This window comes from Muntiacus reevesi, unplaced genomic scaffold (assembly GCF_963930625.1).
Source record: "Muntiacus reevesi unplaced genomic scaffold, mMunRee1.1 SCAFFOLD_99, whole genome shotgun sequence".
NCBI classification, from domain to species: domain Eukaryota; kingdom Metazoa; phylum Chordata; class Mammalia; order Artiodactyla; family Cervidae; genus Muntiacus; species Muntiacus reevesi.
In genome coordinates, this window is record NW_027078034.1 from 420746 (window position 1) to 443966 (window position 23221).

Sequence of the window (23221 nt, forward strand, 5' to 3'; positions counted from 1 at the left end):
ATTTCAGAAAACTTAAAAAAGACTAGAGACTATGGAAAATAACGAACACATCTGTCTCCCAACTTCTAACTTAATCAGAAATAATGAAAACAACTGACCAAAAACACCAGAAATAAGGAAAACCACCACCAAAAACTTCTTCATAATGTAACAAAAGTTTACCATTAACAAATACTCCTCTGATAAGTTTAGTATATGCTTTATCTAGATCTCCACGACACTCAGCATTTTTAAAGATTGATTCTGCGAGTCCAGCAAATTCTTCAAATTCAGCAACAAACGGGAGAATTCCTACTTTACTCTTCTTTGAGATCTTTACTTCTTCCATTTGCCTTATTTGGTTACTCTAAAGTTAGGTAGAAAGCAAGGGAGAAAAATAGCTAAGCAACTTAGAAACAACGTACAATTAAAAGTAAATATATATACCACAAAGGCATGATGTAATTTAATACCTAGAACATTTCGGACATTTACTAATCAAAGATTAACACAATATGGATAACTATGAAAAACTATTTCTAGAGATTAAAAAGTACATAGATATCATTGAAGGAACTAAAATCAAGGGAAAAAATCCAAATTATTCAAAACAAAATGCACTCAAAGCTTGTGAACCTCAGGTCTTTGTTTCAAGTAAAAACAACCAATGAACACTTCTATCATTTATAAAAGGTAAGTATATAATGATTGCCCACTTTGGGGCAGAGCAGATACCAGAGCACACACAGGATCTCTCAAGATTATTTCTGGTTGGTGTCTATGTAGTCAAGTTGAGAACCACAACCATTTCCAAATCTCATCAGCCTAAAATTTGTTTGGATAGAGAAGTTCTATGTTTTGGGGGTATGAGCACAGAGGAGAACAGGTACTTCTACTGTGGATTTGCATTATATAGTTTTCCATGTACCTATTAGTCATTCACTCTAAATCAGTATAGCAAAGTACTTGTGTAAGATGGATACAAAGTAACAAATAGACATATAGACAGAACATAGACACTTTGGTTCAAAATAATCAATTATGATTCTATGTACTTCCAGGGGATCTAGTTCTATTCCCAGTAAGAAGTACACTGCCCAAGTGTTGAGTCATTTTCAACTCCTACCTAAAATTTCATTGTGCTGAGATTCTGGGGGTATAACCTGAAAACCATATGACATGTAGAGATTAGAAAAGTAACCGTTCTTTTGTTCAATATGGTATTGGAAGTCCTAGACATAGCAATCAGACAGGAAAAATAAATAAAAGGAATCCAAATTGGACAAATCATTCTAAAACCTGTATGGAAACACAAAAGATCGTAATGCCAAGGCAAGCTCAAGAAAGAAGAACAAAATCAGAGGTATTATGCTCCCTGATTTCAAACTATACTACAAAGTTACAGTCATCAAACAATATGGTACTGGTACAAAAACAGACATGTACATTAACAGAACAGAGCGCCCAGGAATAAACCCATCCTTATACGGTTAATTAATCTATGACAAAGAAGGCAAGAATATACAATGAGGCAGAGACACCCAGATCATACCATTTTCAAAGGTTAAAGGGTACAAAACCACATCACTGTAGTGTGAGGAATCCTGAAAAGCAAAGTAAATGCAGGTAAGAAATGTACTGGAGTGCAGTGTCCAGCTTGGTAGTACTTGCTATGTTTCTAATTTTATCCCTAGTTCTTGGCAGGCTAATCTTTTTAGCCCCGTTCCTTGAAGAACACTTTGGGCTTGGCCACCAGATGAAAGTACTAAACTCAGATACCATCTATTCCACTTTCTGCAGTTGTCTGACATTCATTCTTTGGCTCAATACACAGAGAACCATTCACTACTCTTTCAAGGTATGCTTTAGGTCCAGATCTTGTCCCAAGTACCAAAAACATGTAACACTTACTGAGCACACACAACTGACGACACTGTGAAAAGACTTGATTTAAATTAAGAAACAGATTGATGATAACCAACAGAAGGAACCATCCTCTTCCCTTTAGTGACAAGGTCCATCTTTTAGAAATACATGCAATTTAGGGAAAAAACACGACTTTATACCTTTGTCTAGGTTAATTTAACTAAATTTCTTCACTTCCCAGTTTTGAGAGGAACACGAACATTCTTCAGCAAACTATTACTAATTACCACTATTGTTCCCTGGTGACTCAGATGGTAAAGCATCTGCCTACAATGTGGGAAACCTGGGTTCGATCCCTGGGTCGGGATGATCCCCTGGAGAAGGAAATGGCAACCCAGTCCAGTACTCTGGCCTGGAAAATCCCATGGACGGAGGAGCATGGTAGGCTACAGTCCATGGGGTCGCAGAGAGTCGGTCACGACTAAGCGACTTTACTTTCACTTTCATTACTGTCATCATCATCATCATCATCACCATTACAAGCAATTAGTTACAAGCTCTTATTCTGTACCAGGCAATGTGCTAAGCACTTCATTTGAACCTATGTCTACATCTCCCTGACACTATTATATCTTACACTTCTAACAATTACATTCAACTGGATTGAGAGGTATTATATTAAAGTTTTATATACTAGCTTTATTCACTGATAAGAGCAAGAAAATCTTCATATTCTAAAAATGTACAGTGTTCTCATGGTTAATGTTCTAGCTATTCTTATTCTATGTCACATGGGACTCATTATCTTAGACTTTAGTAATTCTTTATTTTCTTTTTGGCAATCAGCTTACAATCAGACCTTACAGGTTTATCATCACTTCTGAAGAAAGCTGGGCAGGGAAGAGGATAAGTGGCCAAATTTCATAATATTTCAAATGCCAGTGCAATCATTTGGTGGGGAAGGAGGGTTAACAAGTCTGTTGAGGTGACATTTACGTTTCTACGGATGGCTTTTAAACTTTCAGAAATCAGTAAGCATTATTTTTAAAAAGTATAAAAGATGAAGTGGATTTTAATCACCCTTAATATTTTTATTATTCTCTCATTATTCTATGGGCTTCCCTGGTGGCTCAGCCGGTAAAGAATCTGCCTGCAAAGCGAGAGACCTGGGTTCGATCCCTGGGTTGGGAAGATCCCCTGGAGGGAATGGCTACCCACTCCAGTATTCTTGCCTGGATAATTCCATGGACAGAGGAGTCTGGCAAACTACAGACCATGGGGTCACAAAGACTCAAACATGACTGAGTGACTTTCACTCACTCATTATTCTATGGCTATTCAAGCACTGGATTTAACTTAGAGGTTACATAGTAGAATAATTCAGATGATAAATACCTATTTTTACATATTAATACTAAATATATTCATAAAATGAAACTCTTTTTAGAACCTGGCCCAATCCTCTTCATATCTATGAGCTTACCAAAACCTAACAGAAAAAATAAAGTTAATGATTTTTTTCCCTATTAGGAGAAAAATGATAACTACCAAAAGTTGTCATAAGAACAATTTATTCTTAAAGCAATATGATTAAAGCTATTGAACTGAAAAAAATACTTTAATCAATTGAAATAACCCAAATATTAATTACCCTATTGTGATATATTAAAAGAAGAAAAACAATAAATTCAAGTTTCAGTTGCTTCATTAAATCTATGGTCACTAATTGGTCACCTGGGATTTCAGTTACTTAGTGGATCTCGGGTGTAATCGCTGCTGCCTCTGTGTCAGCCACTCCAGGACTGGCCATGGTTCACAGTGTAGACGGGACACAACTTGGCACTAGCCTGCTCCTGGACACTGCAGCCAATACCCTGCTGCAAGGCGTGGGGATAGGAACAGTAGGTCCCCTGGTGGGAAGCCAGAAGTCTTTGAAACACACACACACACACACACACACACACACACACACAGATACTCTGCAATGGTTAAGAGTTCTAAGTTACTGAAAAAAAAAATACCCAACTTACAATACATTTGTCAAAGTTCCTTTTGACAGTCACCAAAACATTTCCCAGTGTAGTGCTCAGAAAAGAAGCGGGGTCCACGTTCTGTGCAGTCCACACATGGCGACTCATTTTGACTAGCATGTCAAGGGAGTTAAAGCTATCGATTTTGTCTCCTAATGCAATCAAGTTGTTCAGTTCTGGCTCAATGCAGCGAAATATTTTAATTATCATCTGGCGGATCATATCTTTCCTGTTCAGAAATACAAAACAGAATAGTTAGTACAAGCTTCAGGTGCATTTACCTTTAACTTTAATCCACTCGGTATACACAAATGACTAAAATTTGATATATCAACTAACACTGTCCAAATAGTTAATTATTCTAGAGTGGTTTCCAACATAAACATATTTTTTTGAGGTTGCATTTTTATCACTCAAAATAACGTCCTTTGTAGAACTGGGTCCTGAAATGTGCTTTGTGATTTCTGAGAAATACACTACAATTCAAATGCAACTTCCTACCAGCAAACATCAAAATTGACTGCATTTGTGTGATTACAAGAGCAAAGAAAAGCCAAAGAGCCATAAAGGGGACCAAGTTTACTTCATTGAGAAGCTCTGTAACACACTGGGCACACAGATCGGTGCTCTGAGTGTTGTCAGCTATGGACAGTAATCTGGACTCCTCACTGGGCAGCATTCCTTCCTGCTCAATTGAAAGTTTACTTTTTTTTCACAATAAACAACAGATAGTAACAAACACATACTCAGATGAAACAGGCAGCGGTGTGCCAGCATTATGTTGCCGTGACAAAGTTCCTCCATCTGTGTCCTCTGCTTCAGTCTGCAAAAATTATTCAGATACTTTACATAATAAAAGGCTAACAAATTGAAGAGTTTAGTTTATATAGCAATAGCCTGCTCAGTCTCCAAATTCTTAGGAGAGAATGTATGATGAGAAATAATGATTTTTAAAGGTAGTATTATCAATGAAATTATATAATTTAACATGTTGCTTCAGAATGTTCAGGAGAAGCTTTGTTTTCAGATTTTATCTGAGAATGAGAAGCTGTGTTTGCTTGTGAGCACATTTGGGGGGGGGTGGGGCGGGAGAGAAAGGTAGAGGAGACTCAGAGGGAGTGCAGGAACGAGGGGACAATTTAATAAAAAGCGGAAAATATCTAGGGACATGTTCAAGGGAGAATTTTGAAAATTAAAATCATTCTAATAAAATTAATCATCCTAATAAAACTTGAGCATAAAAAATGCTGTCAGAAGTTCTTACAGAAACTAACAAATTTACTAGCAATTACCATCTACAAGAACAAACCCCCTAACCATCTGAAAGACTTAATTTTGAGCACTGTTTTTATATGTTTGTTCTTTTAAAGATCATCTTAATTTTAAAAAAATCACTCGATTTGCATTGTGTTTTTAAGTTCTTTAAAATACTCTAGCAAATGGCTCATTTTATTTTCTTACATTTATGCCACCAGAGAGCCATGTTCAATAGGCATTATTATACCCATTACATAGATGAGGAAAAGTAGGGATTAAATAATTAGTTTATGGTCTTGAAAGGTTGTTGCTGAACGATAAGACGCGGGATTCTTGGCCTCCGGAGGAGACGAATTCAATCCGGGGCCAGAGACGAGGCTGGATCGCTCAGAGCTTTTGTGTAATAAAGTTTTACTAAAGTATAAAGGAGATAGAGAAAGCTTCTGACATAGGCATCAGAAGGGGGCAAAAGAGTACCCCCCTCCTAGTCTTTAGCTGTATGGTATATAGTCACTCACAGTCTGTTAATGAAAAGAAAGGAATGTCATAAAATCTAGAATGGCACCAGATAATTCATCCCAGGCCATAAAACTATTGACTTGCATCTTGTACCAACAAATAGTTTCGTTTACATAGATTAGGGGAACAACACCTGAACAAGTAAGTTAGGCCCTTTGGCGGAACCAACTTGAAGATGGAGTCTGGGGTTCATTAACATAGCTTAAGACAACATTTCCATACGAAAAAGAAATGTATTGGTTAACTCAAGGTTTGGGAGTAGTTAGTTTTAGGTGAGACCAGGTGTCATGGCCACACAGAATGTTAGGAGAAACCTCCTTTTAATTTTGTATAGAGAAGGAAAAACAGATCGCTGGTTTGTTCTTTTCTGCCGGTTAGGAGAGATAAAAATGTCTGGCACTTACAGCCTCATTCCTCCATTTGGAGACCCCTGGCCTTCCCGCCTGTTACTCTCTCAGTCTCATAGTAAGAAAGCCATAAGAAAGATTCTGATTTGAGGCTCACCATTTTTCTCTTGCTTGCTTTCATTTATTTTTTAAGACCATGGGGGCTTCCCTGGTGGCTCAGCAGGAAAGAAATCTGCCTGCCAATGCAGGAGCCACGGGTTCAATCCCTGGGTTGGGAAGATCCCCTGGTGACGGAACTGGCAATCCACTCCAGTATTCTTGCCTGGGGAATCCCATGGAGAGAGAAACCTGGTGGGCTACAGTCCACGGGGTTGCAAAGAGTCAGACACGACTTAGTGACTAAATAACAACAAATATACATTAAAACATCATTGTAATTTTTTAATTCTATTTACTTTTTCTTGATCACTAAAACAATAAATTTGCTTTTTAAAAATATTTTTTGCCAAGTAAACTCAGACATTTCCCCCACTCATCAATTTGGAGAATGTTTAGGCCTTAGATAGTCTAGAATATTAGATTAGATGCTCAAACACTATCCTTTTTTTTTATTATCTTATATGATAAAAATTACTTAAAAAATCCTTACAATGTAAATTCTTTCTGTTCTGATATTGAAATTATGACAACATAATGATTAGGCTAATTATGATATAGATCACAAATATGAGCTAGTAAATAAATGTCACCCATACCACAGTTCCAGGCATACTCTGATGTTGCTGTAGTTTGAAAAATTTACTTATGAAGTCTTGTTCTGCCAGACACAGGGGCTCCAGTTCACTCAGTACCTGTTCAAAGATCTGAAGAAAACCAAAATGATTCTACAAAGAACTGAACAAAACGCTTAAAATAACATTCCACATTTAATCACTTTTCTGCAGCAACCAGGGAAGCTTTATCTATAATCTTAATAGAATCCCCCAAACAAATACTTCCAAGATTGACAAGACAATGCAGTATTGATGAGGCATAACAGGGTCAGAACATACCTAAAACAAAACTGACAACAATTACTCACTTGGAATCTGGAAAGAGGAACAGAGTGATAAAACTTTATTTAAACAATTTAGCTTCATAAAAGTTGTTTCCTCTTTGTAGTCACTCAAATAACTGGATTGACAATGCAAGCTCTTTATGATTTAAAACAAATTTTAATAAAGCTGTTATGTCATTTAATTGATGAATCACATTTCAGTTGCCATTTGACCAGTTTTTTTTTTTTTTTTTTTTAGATTCAGAAATGGAAAGTAAGACACGGTTAATTAAAAGAGTCAATAGAGCCCAAATCTTTGAACACAATTAAAGCAGTAACAAACTGGTGCTAGAAAACTGACAGTAATGTTTAAGAAACATGCGTCATTTTATCTTACCTTATCAAACCTGGCTCTGTCGGCGACATCGAGATCAGAGGCCGACATGTCTCCCATGTCCAGCAAGGAAGATGACTGAGACCGGCGGTTCCCGGAGCTCTGAACACTGAGCTTATTTAGACTGGAAGTAGACCCGGTTAATTTCCCGGAACTCCCGTGAAGACCTGGGAAATGATAAACCTTTAAAAGCTGTGACCTTCACGAATGAAAGGTTCATGGCATCCATCAGGGCTCCCTTCTGCTGTCCTGCTCTTCTGGGGCTCATATGGGTTAGGGCACAACTCTGCCACATGAAGAGGATGTAGAGTGTCTTCCTCTTTCATTAAGATTTGTGTTCTACTTCTGAGCCTATGTAAAGATAGGTGAAATCATACAGAATCACAGAATAAGACTGAAAGGGATCTTAGAGATCACACTGTGCCCTGCCCAGTCTCATCACAGTTGTCTGATGATTTTTCAAAAGTAGATGAGGAGTTCTTTTCCACTCAGAAGACATGACTATGGATGAAAGTCACTGACCCCCTAGAATACTAGCTAACATAATGATTGTATTTCTAGAAAAAAACTGCCATATTCCAATATTATTTGCCTCTACATTGAATCAACATATTAGGCTGAACCACATGAAACTACCAACACTCAATTAATCTTGTCCTACTAAAAACGTCAATTACACATGACTCAACTTAATACATTCCTGAACTCAGACATTCCTGTTTTTTCAGCAAGTGAATTGATTAAAGTTCTTTTAAAAACTAAACAAAACGAAAAGAGAAAAACTAACAACAAAAACAAAAACCTGAATATTTGTTGTATTTAAAATACAACTAACATAACACATACATAGTTAACTATATTAATATGGGACATCTGAGTTTAGGTATAAACATAGGTATCTATCATAGCTATGAGGAAAAATGAGAACAATATGTCTGCACAATATCCTACATACACCAAACTATTAAAGGATTCTATTTTTACAAGAAAATGTGATGTTTCTATTCAGAATTAAATTTAAACAGTAAAACATTTTTATTCTTCTTGACTATTTCTCAGCTAAACCTGTATTATTCACTGATGGTCAGAAGGGACAAATAATAAAATAAGTGATAAAAAATATGATATACAAATCATATTTGTATATGTAAAGTAAAAAATAACAACAACAAATATGATATACAGTTAGTTAGAGACAAACTTTGGTTTCATTATGCAAAATCTGACCATACGTACAAGAAATTTTATAGTTTCTAAACACAGCCTGAAAACAAAAGTATAACGGTTAAGACTTTTTATAAGTTTCTGACTACCCACCATACATGTTTAACCATGCCACACATTTCTTGGATGCAGCCATCCCACTTCCTTTCTGTTGGTTTTCTTTCTGGCCAAGCCCTGGCAACCCAGAGCAAGCAGTGTTTCTGGCGCAGCTTCTCCAGGATGAACGACTGGCTCCTAGACACACACACGCACTGAGAGCACCTGCTGACACGCCGAGCACGCCCACTCTCGGCTTCCCGTCTGACAGCACTGCTTTTCCAGGCAGTGTGGCTGCGATGGGTTAGGCTGCAAGCGTCACAGACAAAGACAAGTTAGCAAGCTGCAATCTGCACAAACCGCGCACAAGAGGAAGTTAAAGCTCTAGTTGAAAAGACACATGCAAAGAACCAGGAGCATCAAGCAACGAGAGAGGCAACATATGTTTAGTTGGTCAGCTACTGCTTGAGAAATTACATGACAGAAAAACCTTTACTAGTCTTTTAATGTACTATTTGATGCAAATATTCAGGTAAAAATATCTACATGTGTAAACCTCCCCCACACTTTTAAGTCTCCTAAGCTGATGTACTTAAATTTAAAGACTACACTTCCAAGTTCTGATTTCTGAAGAAAACAGAGTTCAAGTAAATAATTTAATACAGTGAAAATTTAATAGAATGAACTTGCACGTTTATACATTAAATGCATTAACAATCCTGTATTCACTGAAAGCTCTTGGAAGGAATCTCCACTGTACTAAATAATTTTATACTCCCTCTGATAAAAAAATTATGAGTGGAGTTTTAAAACCATTTTAGAAATAATAAGCTAAACTGTTTAGTAACTTAGCTGGCTCTGTGAACACTGAGAATAAAACACATGTATCAAAACACTAATTATTGGGAGATGGGTAGGTAGAAGGGTAAAGCTGAGAGACAGGTCTAATGTGGGAATTGGAGTTCTTTCAGGGTCATTTGGCATTTCCTTTATCTAAAACCTCTCTTTAGTATTTGTTCGATCAATTGTAGAGATCGTTTTGTGAAACATTCTAAACCCAAATGAGAATCTAACTTGAATGGCAAAGAAAGAAATTATAGAATAAAACAGAAAATTAATGAATATAACTCTAGAAATATTTAAGAAACGGAAAACAAGGTGTCAACTCCTGCCAAACAGGGATAGTGATAGTTGCTATTGCTAGGCAAAAGCTCGAGTATAAACTACTAATTTGCCACACCAAAAACATGTCAATCTCCCTAGCCTTGTCTGCCTGAAGTTTAAAGGAATATGAAATGATAAGGCTGGACACACAGCAACCAGGAGCGGGGGATGCACTGGAGCCACTAGCTTGTCAATCTGAACAGTACCTGCTGGCGATCTTAAGGTGTCGCTCTACTAAGTTCACCAGTTTCAGAGCAAAGCCTAATTCTGCATATAGTTTTCTTTTTTTAAAGTAGTTAATAAATACTACTAGTGCCCTATTTGGGCTCATAAAAAAGCCTATATTATTTATCAGCAAGAAGTAACAATATTCTGGTAAATTTTAAATATCCTTAAACAATTTCTGCTAGAGTACAAGCACCAAGAGGGTAGGGTCTTTGCTCATTGCTGCATTCTCAGTATCGAGCAGCGATTATCATGTAATAGGTAATTAATAAACATTTACTGAATGAATCATCCACTCAGGACTGAATGTAGTCTTGTGTTCAAGACTCCCTTTGGAGTCAACAAGATTTCTTAATTTCAGTGGAGAAACACTGGAAAAAATGTGCTTGGCATATCATTTTTTAAGTTTTGGATTACTAAAGATAAGGAAGTTATTATGTAAATGGACTCAACTAATACTTGTGTGTCTTATCTTAGTAGTAAAAAGAAAAAAAATGGGCAATTTAAAAAATTATTACTAGATATCCTTTGCCTGTCTTTTCATTCAGTACATCTGAGGAATACAGAAGAAAAACAAAACACCAAAGTATCAATCTCGGGAGGACAATCCCACACCTCTGAGAGTATCAGGGTAACCTTCTGACCTTAGAAAGGCAAAGGTTTTATAAAAACCTTACCGCAAAGAAAAAGTGCTTTACTGGCATTTTAACGTTGTTTTAAATTATCTAAACTAAGTAGATGTTAAAGACTTGAGTAAAGAATGGTTCAAAAAGAGAGAATTCCCCTGAATCTCTATGACTATACACAATTTCCTTTTGTAAAATACATTCAATCTGACTTTCTATTCTTTTTTTTTTTTTAACTGCCCGCCGCTGACTTTCTATTTTTATTAGTATCTCGGATGCAGCATTTTCAGAGCAAGGAAAAAACAAAACAAATTTAAAATTTTATTCATAATTCCTTAATTTTGAGCCATTGAAAATTTACCTTCCCCAAATTTTAGGTTTCTCTTTTAACTGTAATTACTATTAAGAACTGATTTAAACATAATTCGAATCCTTGAAAAGGTATCTTTAAAAAGTTTACATTCTATCTATTTAGAACTTCTGAAGTCATTTGTATTTAACTTGAAATTTATTTTTAAATGTTGACCAACAAGCTACATTTTCAAAGATGAACAAAATAGTTTTTATCCTCTGAATTCTGTTTATTATTTAGTTTTTCCTTTCTTGTAACTGATAACATCAAAGTAATAGAAACTATAATTTTTTGGTTACTCTCCTATTTCTTACTACTTAATGGATACATACGAGAGATGTAATCTTAACCCTGTTTTAAAAGTATCTTCTAAACTTGTCTTAGGTTAATTAAAAATTTTTTAACAAGATAATTTAAGAACTTCAAAAAATAAGAAAAAAAAATTAAGGTTTTAGGTTAATGCAATGATACCATTAAGATAGTATTGTATTTGATTTAAATTATATTCCAATTATGTCATTTATCTCAATGAGAATCTTAAGCTTGATAAATTAATATTATGACAGGGGCATTAATAACCTCCCAAGGAGGTAGTTTTAGAAAGATTTCCCTTTTACTGCAGTAGCAAGTGATGACAAATATACTAAATGAAAACATTAAACATGTAACTGTATTAATATGTTGTTTACTAAAAAGAAAAACTGATTTTGTTATAGCCACGCTTTCCGGGAAACAGACTCACTCAGAAGGACAATGCAGATAGTGGAGTGCAGTTTATTACACCGGCGGGCCCAAGGCAGAGTCTCCTCTTAGCCAAGGACCCCGTCCAGCATTTGTGAAAATCTTTTATACCCCATGTGTACGTGTCCAAATCCACCACCTACCCCATGTGTACGTGTCCAAACCCCACCACCTACCCCATGTGTACGTGTCCAAACCCACCACCTCAATTCCGTTGAGACTTACATAAACAAAGGTAGGGTAAATACAACTACAATAACCCCATCATTCAAGTGTTGTGTGTTCAAACAGTCAATAGTCAATAAGCCCGGAGTTACATTCCAACCAGTTAATAATCGATAAGCCTGTGATTACATCCTGATAGATACAGGAAAAGTTTATGACCTGTCCGGAGACAGGGGTGATTACGGTATGCTTCCTCTTAGGCAATGAGCAACCTGGATGTGATCTTCAAGATTCCCCTGTCTGGAGGGGGTCTTATCCTTCCATTGTCGTTCCCACAGGCACTAAGCAGAGAGTTCAGAGTCCACTGGAGAGGCAGCCGAGCACGATCAGCACGGACAGGCCTGAGATGGAGTCCAGGCCCTATGAATTCCTTCTTCAATTTAACATATCCATGGTGAAACATTAACAAGGATATAAACACACCGTTTAAGAACAAGTAACCTTTAGGATGAGTTAGCATTTCTGTTTCCAAAAGCCTATTGTCCCAATATTTTTATCAGTATCTTTACCAAAGTGTAATACACAGATTCAAACCATTTAAAAAATCGGAACTAGTATCACCAATATATTAGTGTTGTATTAAAAACAAAAACAAACCACAAACCAGTGAATCACAAAATAATTACCCACTACTAAAGATAGTCTTCTTTGTCCTAAAGAAAAGAATGGAAAGACGAGCTATCAATTTCAATCAGGGCACAGGCTCCTTTCAACAAGCAAATGCTACACTCATGGTTCTAAAGGGGAGCTATGCAGACACAGAGGACACACTGTAGCCATTTAAGGCCAGGTTCTGACTCCGACAGGCACAGAACTCCATCCAAAAAGCCCAGAGATGGGTACATGCAAGAGCAGAACGTGGCCTCGGCAAATCATTTCCTTGCAACTTGATACTTTCACTGGTTATCCTTTTAAATCAAGTTTTTTGTTTATTTAACATATTTAGAAGCAACAAAAACCCCTCTTGTTTCAAAAATAACTCTTTGGAAAAATAAAGTATAATTACAGGAGAAATTTTGGTGACATTTTTACAGCCCCTTCACAGGGGAGAAAACACTTAGCAACTTTCTTTTTGATTCAAAATAGCCAGTGACAAGTAAGAAGCCAGGCATCACTTCACTTCCCTGTGGAGTGCAATGACTTAAGAGATCACAGACTTGCCTCCAACTGGTACAAAAGGTCTTTTAGGAAATCAGAAACTGAACTTCCAACATCTGTCTCTTAATCTAGTACTTTCTCTCCAGACTGCACTTCATTCTCTGGCCAACTGCTGCTGCTGTGACTATACACAGCTGTCCCTGGTGTCTGTGCAGGGTTGGTTCCAGCACCAGTGGTGGACACCAAAATCCATGGATGCTCAAGTCCCATGGTTGGTCCTCCGTATTCACGGGTTCCGCGTCTGCGCTGTACTTTTATTAGACACGGCATGTATATACAATTGCTGTCAAGTTCACATACTGCAGAATTTTAATTAGTAAAAATAAGGCTTTAGAGACATACTTGTTCCATGAAAAACCTATAAATCAAACCAATGCATTAGATTTATTCTTTTACTAATTCTATTGTATCTCCTTCCACCTTGCCTAAAAAGTCTTAAAATTATGTGTCACAGATAAATAATTTTTAGTAGAAGAGAAAACAAGGGGACTGAGGTGCCTAAGCTTACCAAGCTTCTTGCTTTCTTTAGTTGTGCCAGTCATCTTGATCTTTGCAACTTCAAAGACATCTTTAATTTCTCTCTCACAGAGTCATGACAAATAATCCATGCAATTCTTAAAAGTGAAAACAACACATACTCATTAATAAAACAAGTATAACAATTTCCATTTCTCAATCCCCCCATATCCTTTGTGCTTGTTTTCAATTTTGTGGTCTGAAAATATTTGATGCATTTCATAGGACACAAGAAGGCTATTTTCCATCTTTTAAAAAAACTGAACTGGCATCATAATATTAACAGTTTGTAAAAATATGAAGTTGAATAATCACACTCACATTTTCACTTTTATACTTTCAGTTCAGTTCAGTTGCTCAGTCAAGTACGACTCTTTGCAACCCCATGGACTGCAGCATGCCAGGCCTCCCTGTCCATCACCAACTCCCGAAGCCTGCTCAAACTCATGTCCATTGAGTCGGTGATGCCATCCAGCCGTCTCATCTTCTGTTGTCCCCTTCTCCTCCAGTCTTCAATCTTTCCCAGCATCAGGGTCTTTTCAAATGAGTCACTTCTACGCATCAGGTGGCCAAAGTATTGGAGTTTCAGCTTCAATATCAGTTGTTTCAATGAATATTCAGGACTGATTTCCTTTAGGATTGACTGGTTGTATCTCCTTGCTGTACGAGGGACTCTCAAGAATCCTCTCCAACACCACAGTTCAAAGGCATCAATTCTTCGGTGCTCAGCTTTCTTTACAGTCCAACTCTCACACCCATACATAACTACTGGAAAAGTCATAGCCTTGACTAAATGGACCTTTGTTGGCAAAGTAATGTCTCAGTTTTTTAATATGCTGTCTAGGTTGGTCATAGCTTTTCTCCCAAGGAGCAAGCCTCTTTTAATTTCATGGCTGTAATCACCACCTGCAGTGATTTTGGAGCCCCCCAAAATAAAGTCTCTCACTGCTTCCATTGTCTCCCCATTTATTTGCCATGAAGTGATGGGACCAGATGCCATGATCTTAGTTTTCTGAATGTTGAGTTTTAAGCCAACTTTTTCACTCTCCTCTTTCACTTTCATCAAGAGGCTCTTTAGTTCTTCACTTTCTGCCATAAGGCTGGTGTCATCTGCTTATCTGAGGATTTTGATATTTCTCCTGGCAATCCTGATTCCAGTTTGTGCTTCACGAAGCCCAGCATTTCAAACGATGTACTCTGCATATAAGTTAAATAAGCAGGGTGACAGTATACAACCTTGATATACTCCTTTCCTGATTTGGAACCAGTCTGTTGTTCCATGTTCAGTTCTAACCGTTGCTATCTGACCTGCATACGGATTTCTTGAGAGGCAAATAACGTGGTCTGCTACTCCTATCTTTTGAAGAATTTTTCACAGTTTGGTAATCCACACAGTCAAAGGCTTTGGCGTAGTCAGTAAAGCAGCAGTAGATGTTTTTCTGGAACTCTCTTGCTTTTTCAATGATCCGATGGTAATTTACACATTACCTTTCATGTATTTTAAACATAGCTGCATTCATACGATACTGGGTGTTTGGGGCAGCACAATCACGCTTTTCCAGGTCATATGCTAATGACTGCACAGTATTATGCTCTGCTGATGTTCAGTTTAGTAAACCAACCTCCTAACACAGACTACATAATTGGTTTTGATATTTTGCTGTGATAGACAATGTTACAACAAGCTTTTCATCTCTAATGAACTGCTTTCTTGGAATAATTTCCTAAGGGTAAAATTACAGTGCTAAAGAATAAGGGAATCTTTTAACTCTTCTTCCATAATGCCATGCTGTTTCAAAAATTATTATACCAACAGACAGGATCAATGACACTGAAGCAGGACACTGAGTTTTACCATACCTTGCCAGCATGGGGTAGTAAATTAGCCCCAAATAGGTTACTCTCATAAGAATTTAATTACCACATCTTACAGTTTTCATAATCAAATGATTTCTTTTTAAAAAACAAAATTTATTCTAGTTCAAATGAAAACATCTATTATTTAACATGCAAACTCATTCCCTCATCATCTATGCTTATTATCATACAAAAATATTTTATACCCTGATGAAAGAGTCAACAGCGGGAGGCCATGTATTTTTCCAAATCCTATGTTAAATGCCTTATGTAGAGTTTCACTAAATTTAAATAAATCCACAGCAGAAAAACTCCTATGCCTAGTTATTCTTTTAAATTTATCATGAAATCTACACTTCAATTTCAAACACATCCAGTTTTAGAACAGTTTACTTTGCTTTAAACATCAGATGTAACTTTCAAAGGTATATCACTTAAATTATTTGTATACTGACTCATAGTTCATTATTGATTTTTTTAAGTTATTTTATAAGTATATAAAAATATATTAGATATATTTATATATATTTAGATATTTTATTGATAGATATGTCCTTATAAAAAATTTTTGGATGAAACATAATATAGAGCCTTCTTTTTTCCAATTTGCATGCCACATACATTTCCCACAGATTCTCCGTAAGGAAAGTTAAATAGGAAATTTTTTCCTGTGATCTTTGTGTGTAACTTTAAAAGCAAATCTAAAGCTAAAAAGACACTAAAATTATTCCTATTTCATTCAGCTATTTCACTTTTCAGCATCTCATTCGTTGAATTTTAAATTATCACAAAAACACTGATCACTGGAAATCAATGTAAATGGCTGACCAACTTATAATTCATAAAATCTTCATTAGATTTCTACTCAACTCACTCAATATAACAGACTGCATTCCAATACCCAAACTAAGTGCACACTACTACCCAAGCAATTTAAACAGTCGCTATTTTTAAAACAGTGATTTGAGCAGACTACTGAAAATCACCTTCTTTTTCAATACAATTGAAATGACTGAACACCTTCCCCCAGGTTCTCAACAGAACCCACAGGTGGGGAAGCCCACAGACAGGCGTGACTCCCAGCTCATTCACTTACTGAATTCAGAGAGAAGCTTCTCACTGGGAGTATTTATTTCTCTTAGCATCCTGTATACAGCACCTAACTTAAAATCCAACTATCTTGAGCTTAAATACTGTTATCTCAGGCAGTATTTCCAACTTTTTCTTGTGCTCACTTTAGAGTCTTACAGATAACACCATGTTTTATTTTCTATATTTACAAATATAGGACTGAGGCTGAGACAATGTGTGAGCAGTCTTAAAGACTGTCGGCCTCAAGGGGCTATTGGGAGAGGAAAGATTGTTCCTACCTAAACAAGGATAAACCACCTCTCCCTGCTCAACTGCTCTACATGCTCTACTGCCCCAGCTAGGCAGAAGGGATTCTGGGCAGCCGAGCTTATTACATGCCCAACGCACCTCTATTTTCCTTAGGCTCTAAATTACATACACCCCAAATCAGGGGTTTGCTTAGATTCAGCCGTAAGTAGAGTTGGGGCAGGGCCTAGTTATTCTTTTCCCTAAAGAAATGAAGACAAGCTTTTCCTGGTCCTGCCAAAAAGTGTGAGCTGGGTACAAATAACCAAGTACAAAGGTGAGTGCTACGTCACTTCAATCAGGTTCAACTCTTTGCAGCCCTATGGACTAGAGCTCACCAGGCTCCTCTGTCCATGGAATTCTCCAGGCAAGAATACTGGAGTGGGTTGCCATTTCCTTCTCCAGGGGACCTTCCTGAGCCAGACACTGAAGCTGAATCTCCTATGTCTCCTGCATTGGCAGGCGGGTTCTTTACCACTAGCACACACTACATGGAAAGGATCAAGTACAAATAGCATCTGGATTTAATTATTATTTCTTACCAAAGAAACACTGATTTGTCAGGTTCCTTTTTTCATTCCTTTCCTTCCATTTCCTTTCATTCCTTTCTTGGTCATATTAATAAGATTCCTATTTTTGAAAACACTTGAGCAACCAAATTAGATTATCAGGCATAAAACTGCATGGTCTGTCACAAGTTCAAACACAAGACAAAGCAAGATTCTTTGGAAATAAGATAATTTCATTTAAAAAAGCACATCAATACTGTCAATTGAAAATATACCATGAGCAGAGAATGATTCCATACTTCAGCACTAGACTGGCTACTGGCTTGCTTCTTCACTTTAAATTACATTCATGAAGCTACATATATATAAAGATACGGCAATAATACTCACTGAGAACACAATCAGGCAAAAAGCTTATTGATTATTTTACTCATTTGAATATTCACTAGGGGACAAAGCACTTGTTGGCACAAAACTCTTAAGATGTAACGATATTTAATCATTCAAAATACAGTATTAATCCTCTTAAAACTTCAGAAGGCAAAGATTCCAGTCATGCAAATATTCTTCTGTAAACTATCTCCAAATCAGAATTCTGCTGACTCAAAACTAATCAGAATACAACACAACAGTAGAGTCCTGAGCCCAAGGGTTCCTGCTACAATGGCCGTTTACTAAATGAGAGCATGTCATTCTGCTACTCAAAGCCCATCAACACCCCTCCCTCATCTCTCTGCAAGTAAAAACCAAATTCCAACACCGGTGCCCAGTCCCTTCCAGATCTGCCCTGCCCCGCCCCCCGCCCCCCACCGCACCTCTCACGCCCGCCCTCCCATCCTGAACCTGACTCGCCGTGCTCCCACCACCACGGCCTGCTTGCTCCTCCAGTGCTCCAGGTTGCTCTTGCCTTGGGGCACTTGTGCTGTGCTGGGAAAGCTTTCCTCGGAAATTCCCACTGCGCACCCCTGCTTATCTTTAAAATTTGTGCTCAAATGTTGCCTTCTCGGACCACCCTTTTTGAAACCGCAACCTTTCTGATGTCCTAGCATTCCCTGCTTTATTTTCTCTAGAGCTCTCAGCAGTACCTTCCAGCAGACTATGAAGTTGACTTTTATGTTGGTCCTTCTCCACTGGAATATGTACTCTGAACAGGCAAGTGTTCGCCTGTCTCCTTCAGCGCCGTTCTCTTTCGTGCATACAACAGTGTCAGCACACAGCAGATGCTCAGCGCGTTTGCTAAGGGAACGTGTGAATGGCTCTTTCTTGTCCAGCTGTGGCCATCCGTGTGTGTGTGTGCTCAGCCACTCAGTCGTGTCCCACTCTGCGACCCCACGGACTGTGGCCACCAGGCTCCTCTCTCCACGGGATTCTCCAGGCAATGGTACTGCAGTCGGTTGCCATTTCCTTCTCCAGGGGATCTTTCCAACCCAGGGATCAAGCCTGCATTTTCTACATTGACAGGTGGATTTTTTTTTTATCATTGCGCCACCTGGGAAGCCCAAGTGGTATTTATCACTGTTTTAATCTCTGCGTCTCACAAGTCTGGCACCATCCTGTCCCTTGTTTTGGGATTCTCTCTTGTGACTTATAATCTCTATTCCTACTATCATCCTCTTCGTCCAAGATTTCATTTCAGTTCATTATTGTATTAGGTTCTTAGTTTCCCCTATCAAGTCTCTTCCTGTGTCTGAAGAATGCTGCTAGGACTCACGACTCAGATTTTTCAACCTAACTTCTCACTCTTCTAGAATATGGAATTTCAGCTTCAGTCAGGCTGGTCTTCTTAAAGTCCCGGGAAAAGAGTCAAGTCCAATGTTTTCTATGAAGTTTTCTCCTGTGGCTACAGGTCATGAATTTCCTTTCTCTAACATGCTATACATTTAAACTCATATCCAGTTCAGCACTTAACTCTGGCCGGCTGCTAAGGATAGTTGCTCTTCCCGGGCAGACCTGACGCTCTCTGGAAGTAGGAGCATGTGTGGGAGCCACTTCTTATTCTTACATATGGATTAGTGAGTACAAAAGAGGCACACAGTGAAAATCTGGTGAGTGACAAAGAAATGTACCATAATATGATAATCCAATTTTTCCAGCTAGTGTGTCCCACAATCAGGAACAGAAATACCCATGTTCCTCTGTGCCTGGAACAATGGAATGTCTGCTTAATAAAGAGGCACACTGCATGTGCTTAAAAGAACAGATTACAGGTTCTTATAAAGCAAATGCCTCATTGAAAATATAACTTCATACTCTCTAGTTTTTATATTGCACATAAAGCAACTCAGGAAATAATTATTTAACTAACTAAACTAAATGATGCTTCAAGCTACAGTATGGCCTAATACTATATTGAAGTTCAAAATTTAGCTATTCTCCATCTAAGTACATAAAATAAATGTTCTCCAGAATTTTAGACTCTGTGGGAGAAGGCGAGGGTGGGATGTTCAGAGAGAAGAGCATTGAAACAAGTATACTATCAAGGGTGAAAGAGATCACCAGCCCAGGCTGGATGCATGAGACGGGTGCTCAGGGCTGGTGCACTGGGAAGACCCAGAGGGATGGGATGGAGAGGGAGACGGGAGGGGGGGATCAGGATGGGGAACACATGTAAATCCATGGCTGATTCATGTCAGTGTATGGCAAAAGCCACTACAATATTGTAAAGTAATTAGCCTCCAACGAATAAAAATAAATGAAAAAGAAAAAAAATGTTCTCCATAGCTAATGAGCACTAAGAAATTCAACTACTTGCTGCTTTTTTAAGAACATACAACAGTGCTTCAAATGTCACTTGCGGAACTGAACACACGACCTCTCGATTCTAAAAGATAATGCTCTATACTCAGTGAGTAACTGACGTCAAATCCATACCTTTGTTAGTCCCTCATATTTTCAATAATCCGTACTCTCTAGCCACTCCATCAGCTTGGCATATCGGAGTAAGTCTCTATGAAATGCATGATGATTAGGTAAAGTCAGTTCAATAGAGCGCTGAGCAAGAGTTGAACTCTGATCATGACCCTAGAGTGAATAAATAAGGACATAACTATCACTGACAGTATAAAGAAACATTGTTGTAATTAAATATCAAGCATGGCCAAGCAAAAACAACAGAACATAGAAATATAAGAACTGAGTACTTACTTGTCTTTTTTTAATCATCCTGTGTATACAAACTGAACACCACCACCATAAAATAGTCATAAACACACAAGAATGACTCTCTGATAAATCGACTCATTTTATCTTTTAGAGTAGTTGAGAATGAATAGTTTAATCAACTTTACCTCTCCCATAACATTTTACAATTGACTAAGCAAATAAATATCATGATATAAACTGTTACTAAGAAACACACACCGAACAGGGGAAGTCATTCAAAACAAATTGTCTCCATCTATGATATCTCCATTAGAGTCTACGATATTTAAACAGCAGGTGAAAATGCACAGGACACAGAATGTCAGAACTAGGAAGGACTGCAGATGACTGCTTCCTGGGCTTTCCAGGACAGCGCTCAGTGCTCAGTTGCTGGATCATATCCTATTCTTGGCCAACCCAATAGATTGTCTGTAGCCTGCCGGGCTCCTCTGTCCATGGGAGTTCCCAGCAAGAGTACTGGTGTAGGTTGCCATTTCCTCCTCCAGGGGATCTTCCCCACCCAGGGACTGAACCTATGTCTTCTGCACTGCAGGCGGATTCTTTACCACTGAGCCACCTGGGAAGCCCTTTCCAGGATAACCCCTAATAATAATGTAATTTTAATTTTTCCATTAATTTTCTACAGAAGCAACTATATAATTTTGTTTTTAATCCTTGACATGACTTATATAAATGAACACGTTTTCAATCAGCCTGAGGCAGACGATGCATCCTGACTTTTGTTCTAGAGTATATGGATCCAGTAGATCAGCTGACCCAACGGAACAAACTGAAATTCAAAGGGCTAAGTGATCCACACAGGCCACACAGGCGGAAGGCTAGAATCTGAACCTCAGCCATGTGAGTCTCACTTCTGTTTTCTTTTAAAAACATGCCAAACAAAACCATTCTAACCAGACTCAAAAACTGCTGAAGGTCATTACAAACATTACATTTCAGAAATGTTTACCACATCAGAAGGATGACTGAGATTCCACTGACTCACAGATATTAGATACTGTACACAGAGAGAGATTAGTTTTAAGTCTGCTAATGTCTCCAAATTGTGCCTTAATTAAGTTACACTAACTAAAAGGAAGGAGTATTTGACAAACTTGTTATTGCTGATAAATGTTTTCCAAATATTTTACCCTTATTAATAATAACATTAGATATATTTCCATTATCCTTCCTCATTAATTTTTTCAATAATTCAAGACTCAAAATCATGGTTTATGTTCTTCTATAGCTGTTTACTCAGGTCACTGCATGTTAAGTTGTACTATTTAATTTAATGTCAGGAAAACTCTTCAATTAAAAACCTTCATCTCTCCTGCAAAATGGAAGAACCAACATTTATAGAGAATTTTACGGTTTACAAAGCTCTTCTACATATATTACTATTCAAAACTTTCTACTGTAAGTAGCATTTCCAGATCATCATCATGTGAAAATTCACTGATATAAAAACATTATTACCTTCAGACTATTAGGATATATTAAATATTGTTAGTGTTAACAGAAAGATTTTAAGAGAAACTGGTTTCAAAATATATAGGAAGGAGAAAAAATACTTAAATTGCTTAATTCAATCAATAATATAGATAACTATCATATCTAGAATTCAATCGTGCTAAGAATTTTACTCTTTATATACTTTAAAAATTAAGACATTGTTTAAAGTTTCTTATTAGAGATAAATAAATTAGTAATGATGACTGAACACCTTTTGAAAAGGACTGGCCATTCTAGATGCCTTTAAGAACACCATGATTCATGAGAAGAGGTCAAAATATCAACATTAACAGGAGTTTTGGAAGAAGCTGATTCCAACCCTCATGAATGACTTTGAGGGGTATGACTTCAGTACAGGAAGTAACTATAGATGTGGTAGAAAGCAGAACTAGAATTAGAAGTGGAGTCTAAAGATGTGACTGAACTGTTATAATCTCATTTAACAGATATTTAATGGATGAGAAGTTGCTTCTTACGGATGAACAAAGAAACTGGTCTCTTGAAAGAGAATCTACTCCTGATGAAGATGCTGTGAAGGCTACTGAAATGACAACAAAGGATTTAGACTATAATTAATACATAAACTAAGTTGATAAAACAAGAGGCAGGATTTGAGAAGACTGACTCCAATTTTGGAAGAAGTTCTACTGTGGGTAAAATGCTATCAAACAGCATTGCATGCCACAGAGAAATTGTCTGAGAAAGGAAAAGTTGATCATTACAGCAAACTTCACTCTTGTCTTATTTTTAAAAATTGACATAGCTACCCCAATCTTCAGCAATCACTGCCTTGGTCCTCCAGCACCTTCAACATTGAGGAAAGACCCTCCACCAGCAAAAAGATGATGACTCAGATGGTAGGCTCAGAGGGTGCTTAGCAATTTTTAGCAATGAAGTATTTTTAAAATAAATGTGTACATTCTTCTGTTAGACATAATGCTATTGCACACAATAGGCTAAAATACTGTGTAAACATAGCTTTTTTACGCACTGGGAAACCAAAAAATTTGTGTGACTTGCTTTACTGACACATTCACTTCATTGTGGTGTCCCTAAGGTAGCCCCTATACACTGCTGTAGAGTTTTAAGTACATTACCTTTACCACATCCTCACAAGCATCTTGAGG

At 37.4% G+C, this 23221-nt stretch overlaps 1 protein-coding gene across 1 annotated transcript in view; it reads right to left on the minus strand.

Annotated features, from left to right (window-relative positions):
• Positions 1 to 23221, minus strand: part of LOC136155424 (exocyst complex component 1-like) — a 41625-nt gene that overhangs the window by 9040 nt on the left and 9364 nt on the right. Inside the window, 9 exon segments of the mRNA XM_065917150.1 lie at positions 163 to 346; positions 3876 to 4104; positions 4622 to 4698; positions 6754 to 6861; positions 7432 to 7595; positions 8939 to 8971; positions 8974 to 8982; positions 13688 to 13793; positions 20310 to 20459. Of these exon segments, the coding sequence (XP_065773222.1) occupies positions 163 to 346; positions 3876 to 4104; positions 4622 to 4698; positions 6754 to 6861; positions 7432 to 7595; positions 8939 to 8971; positions 8974 to 8982; positions 13688 to 13793; positions 20310 to 20459 (1060 nt within the window).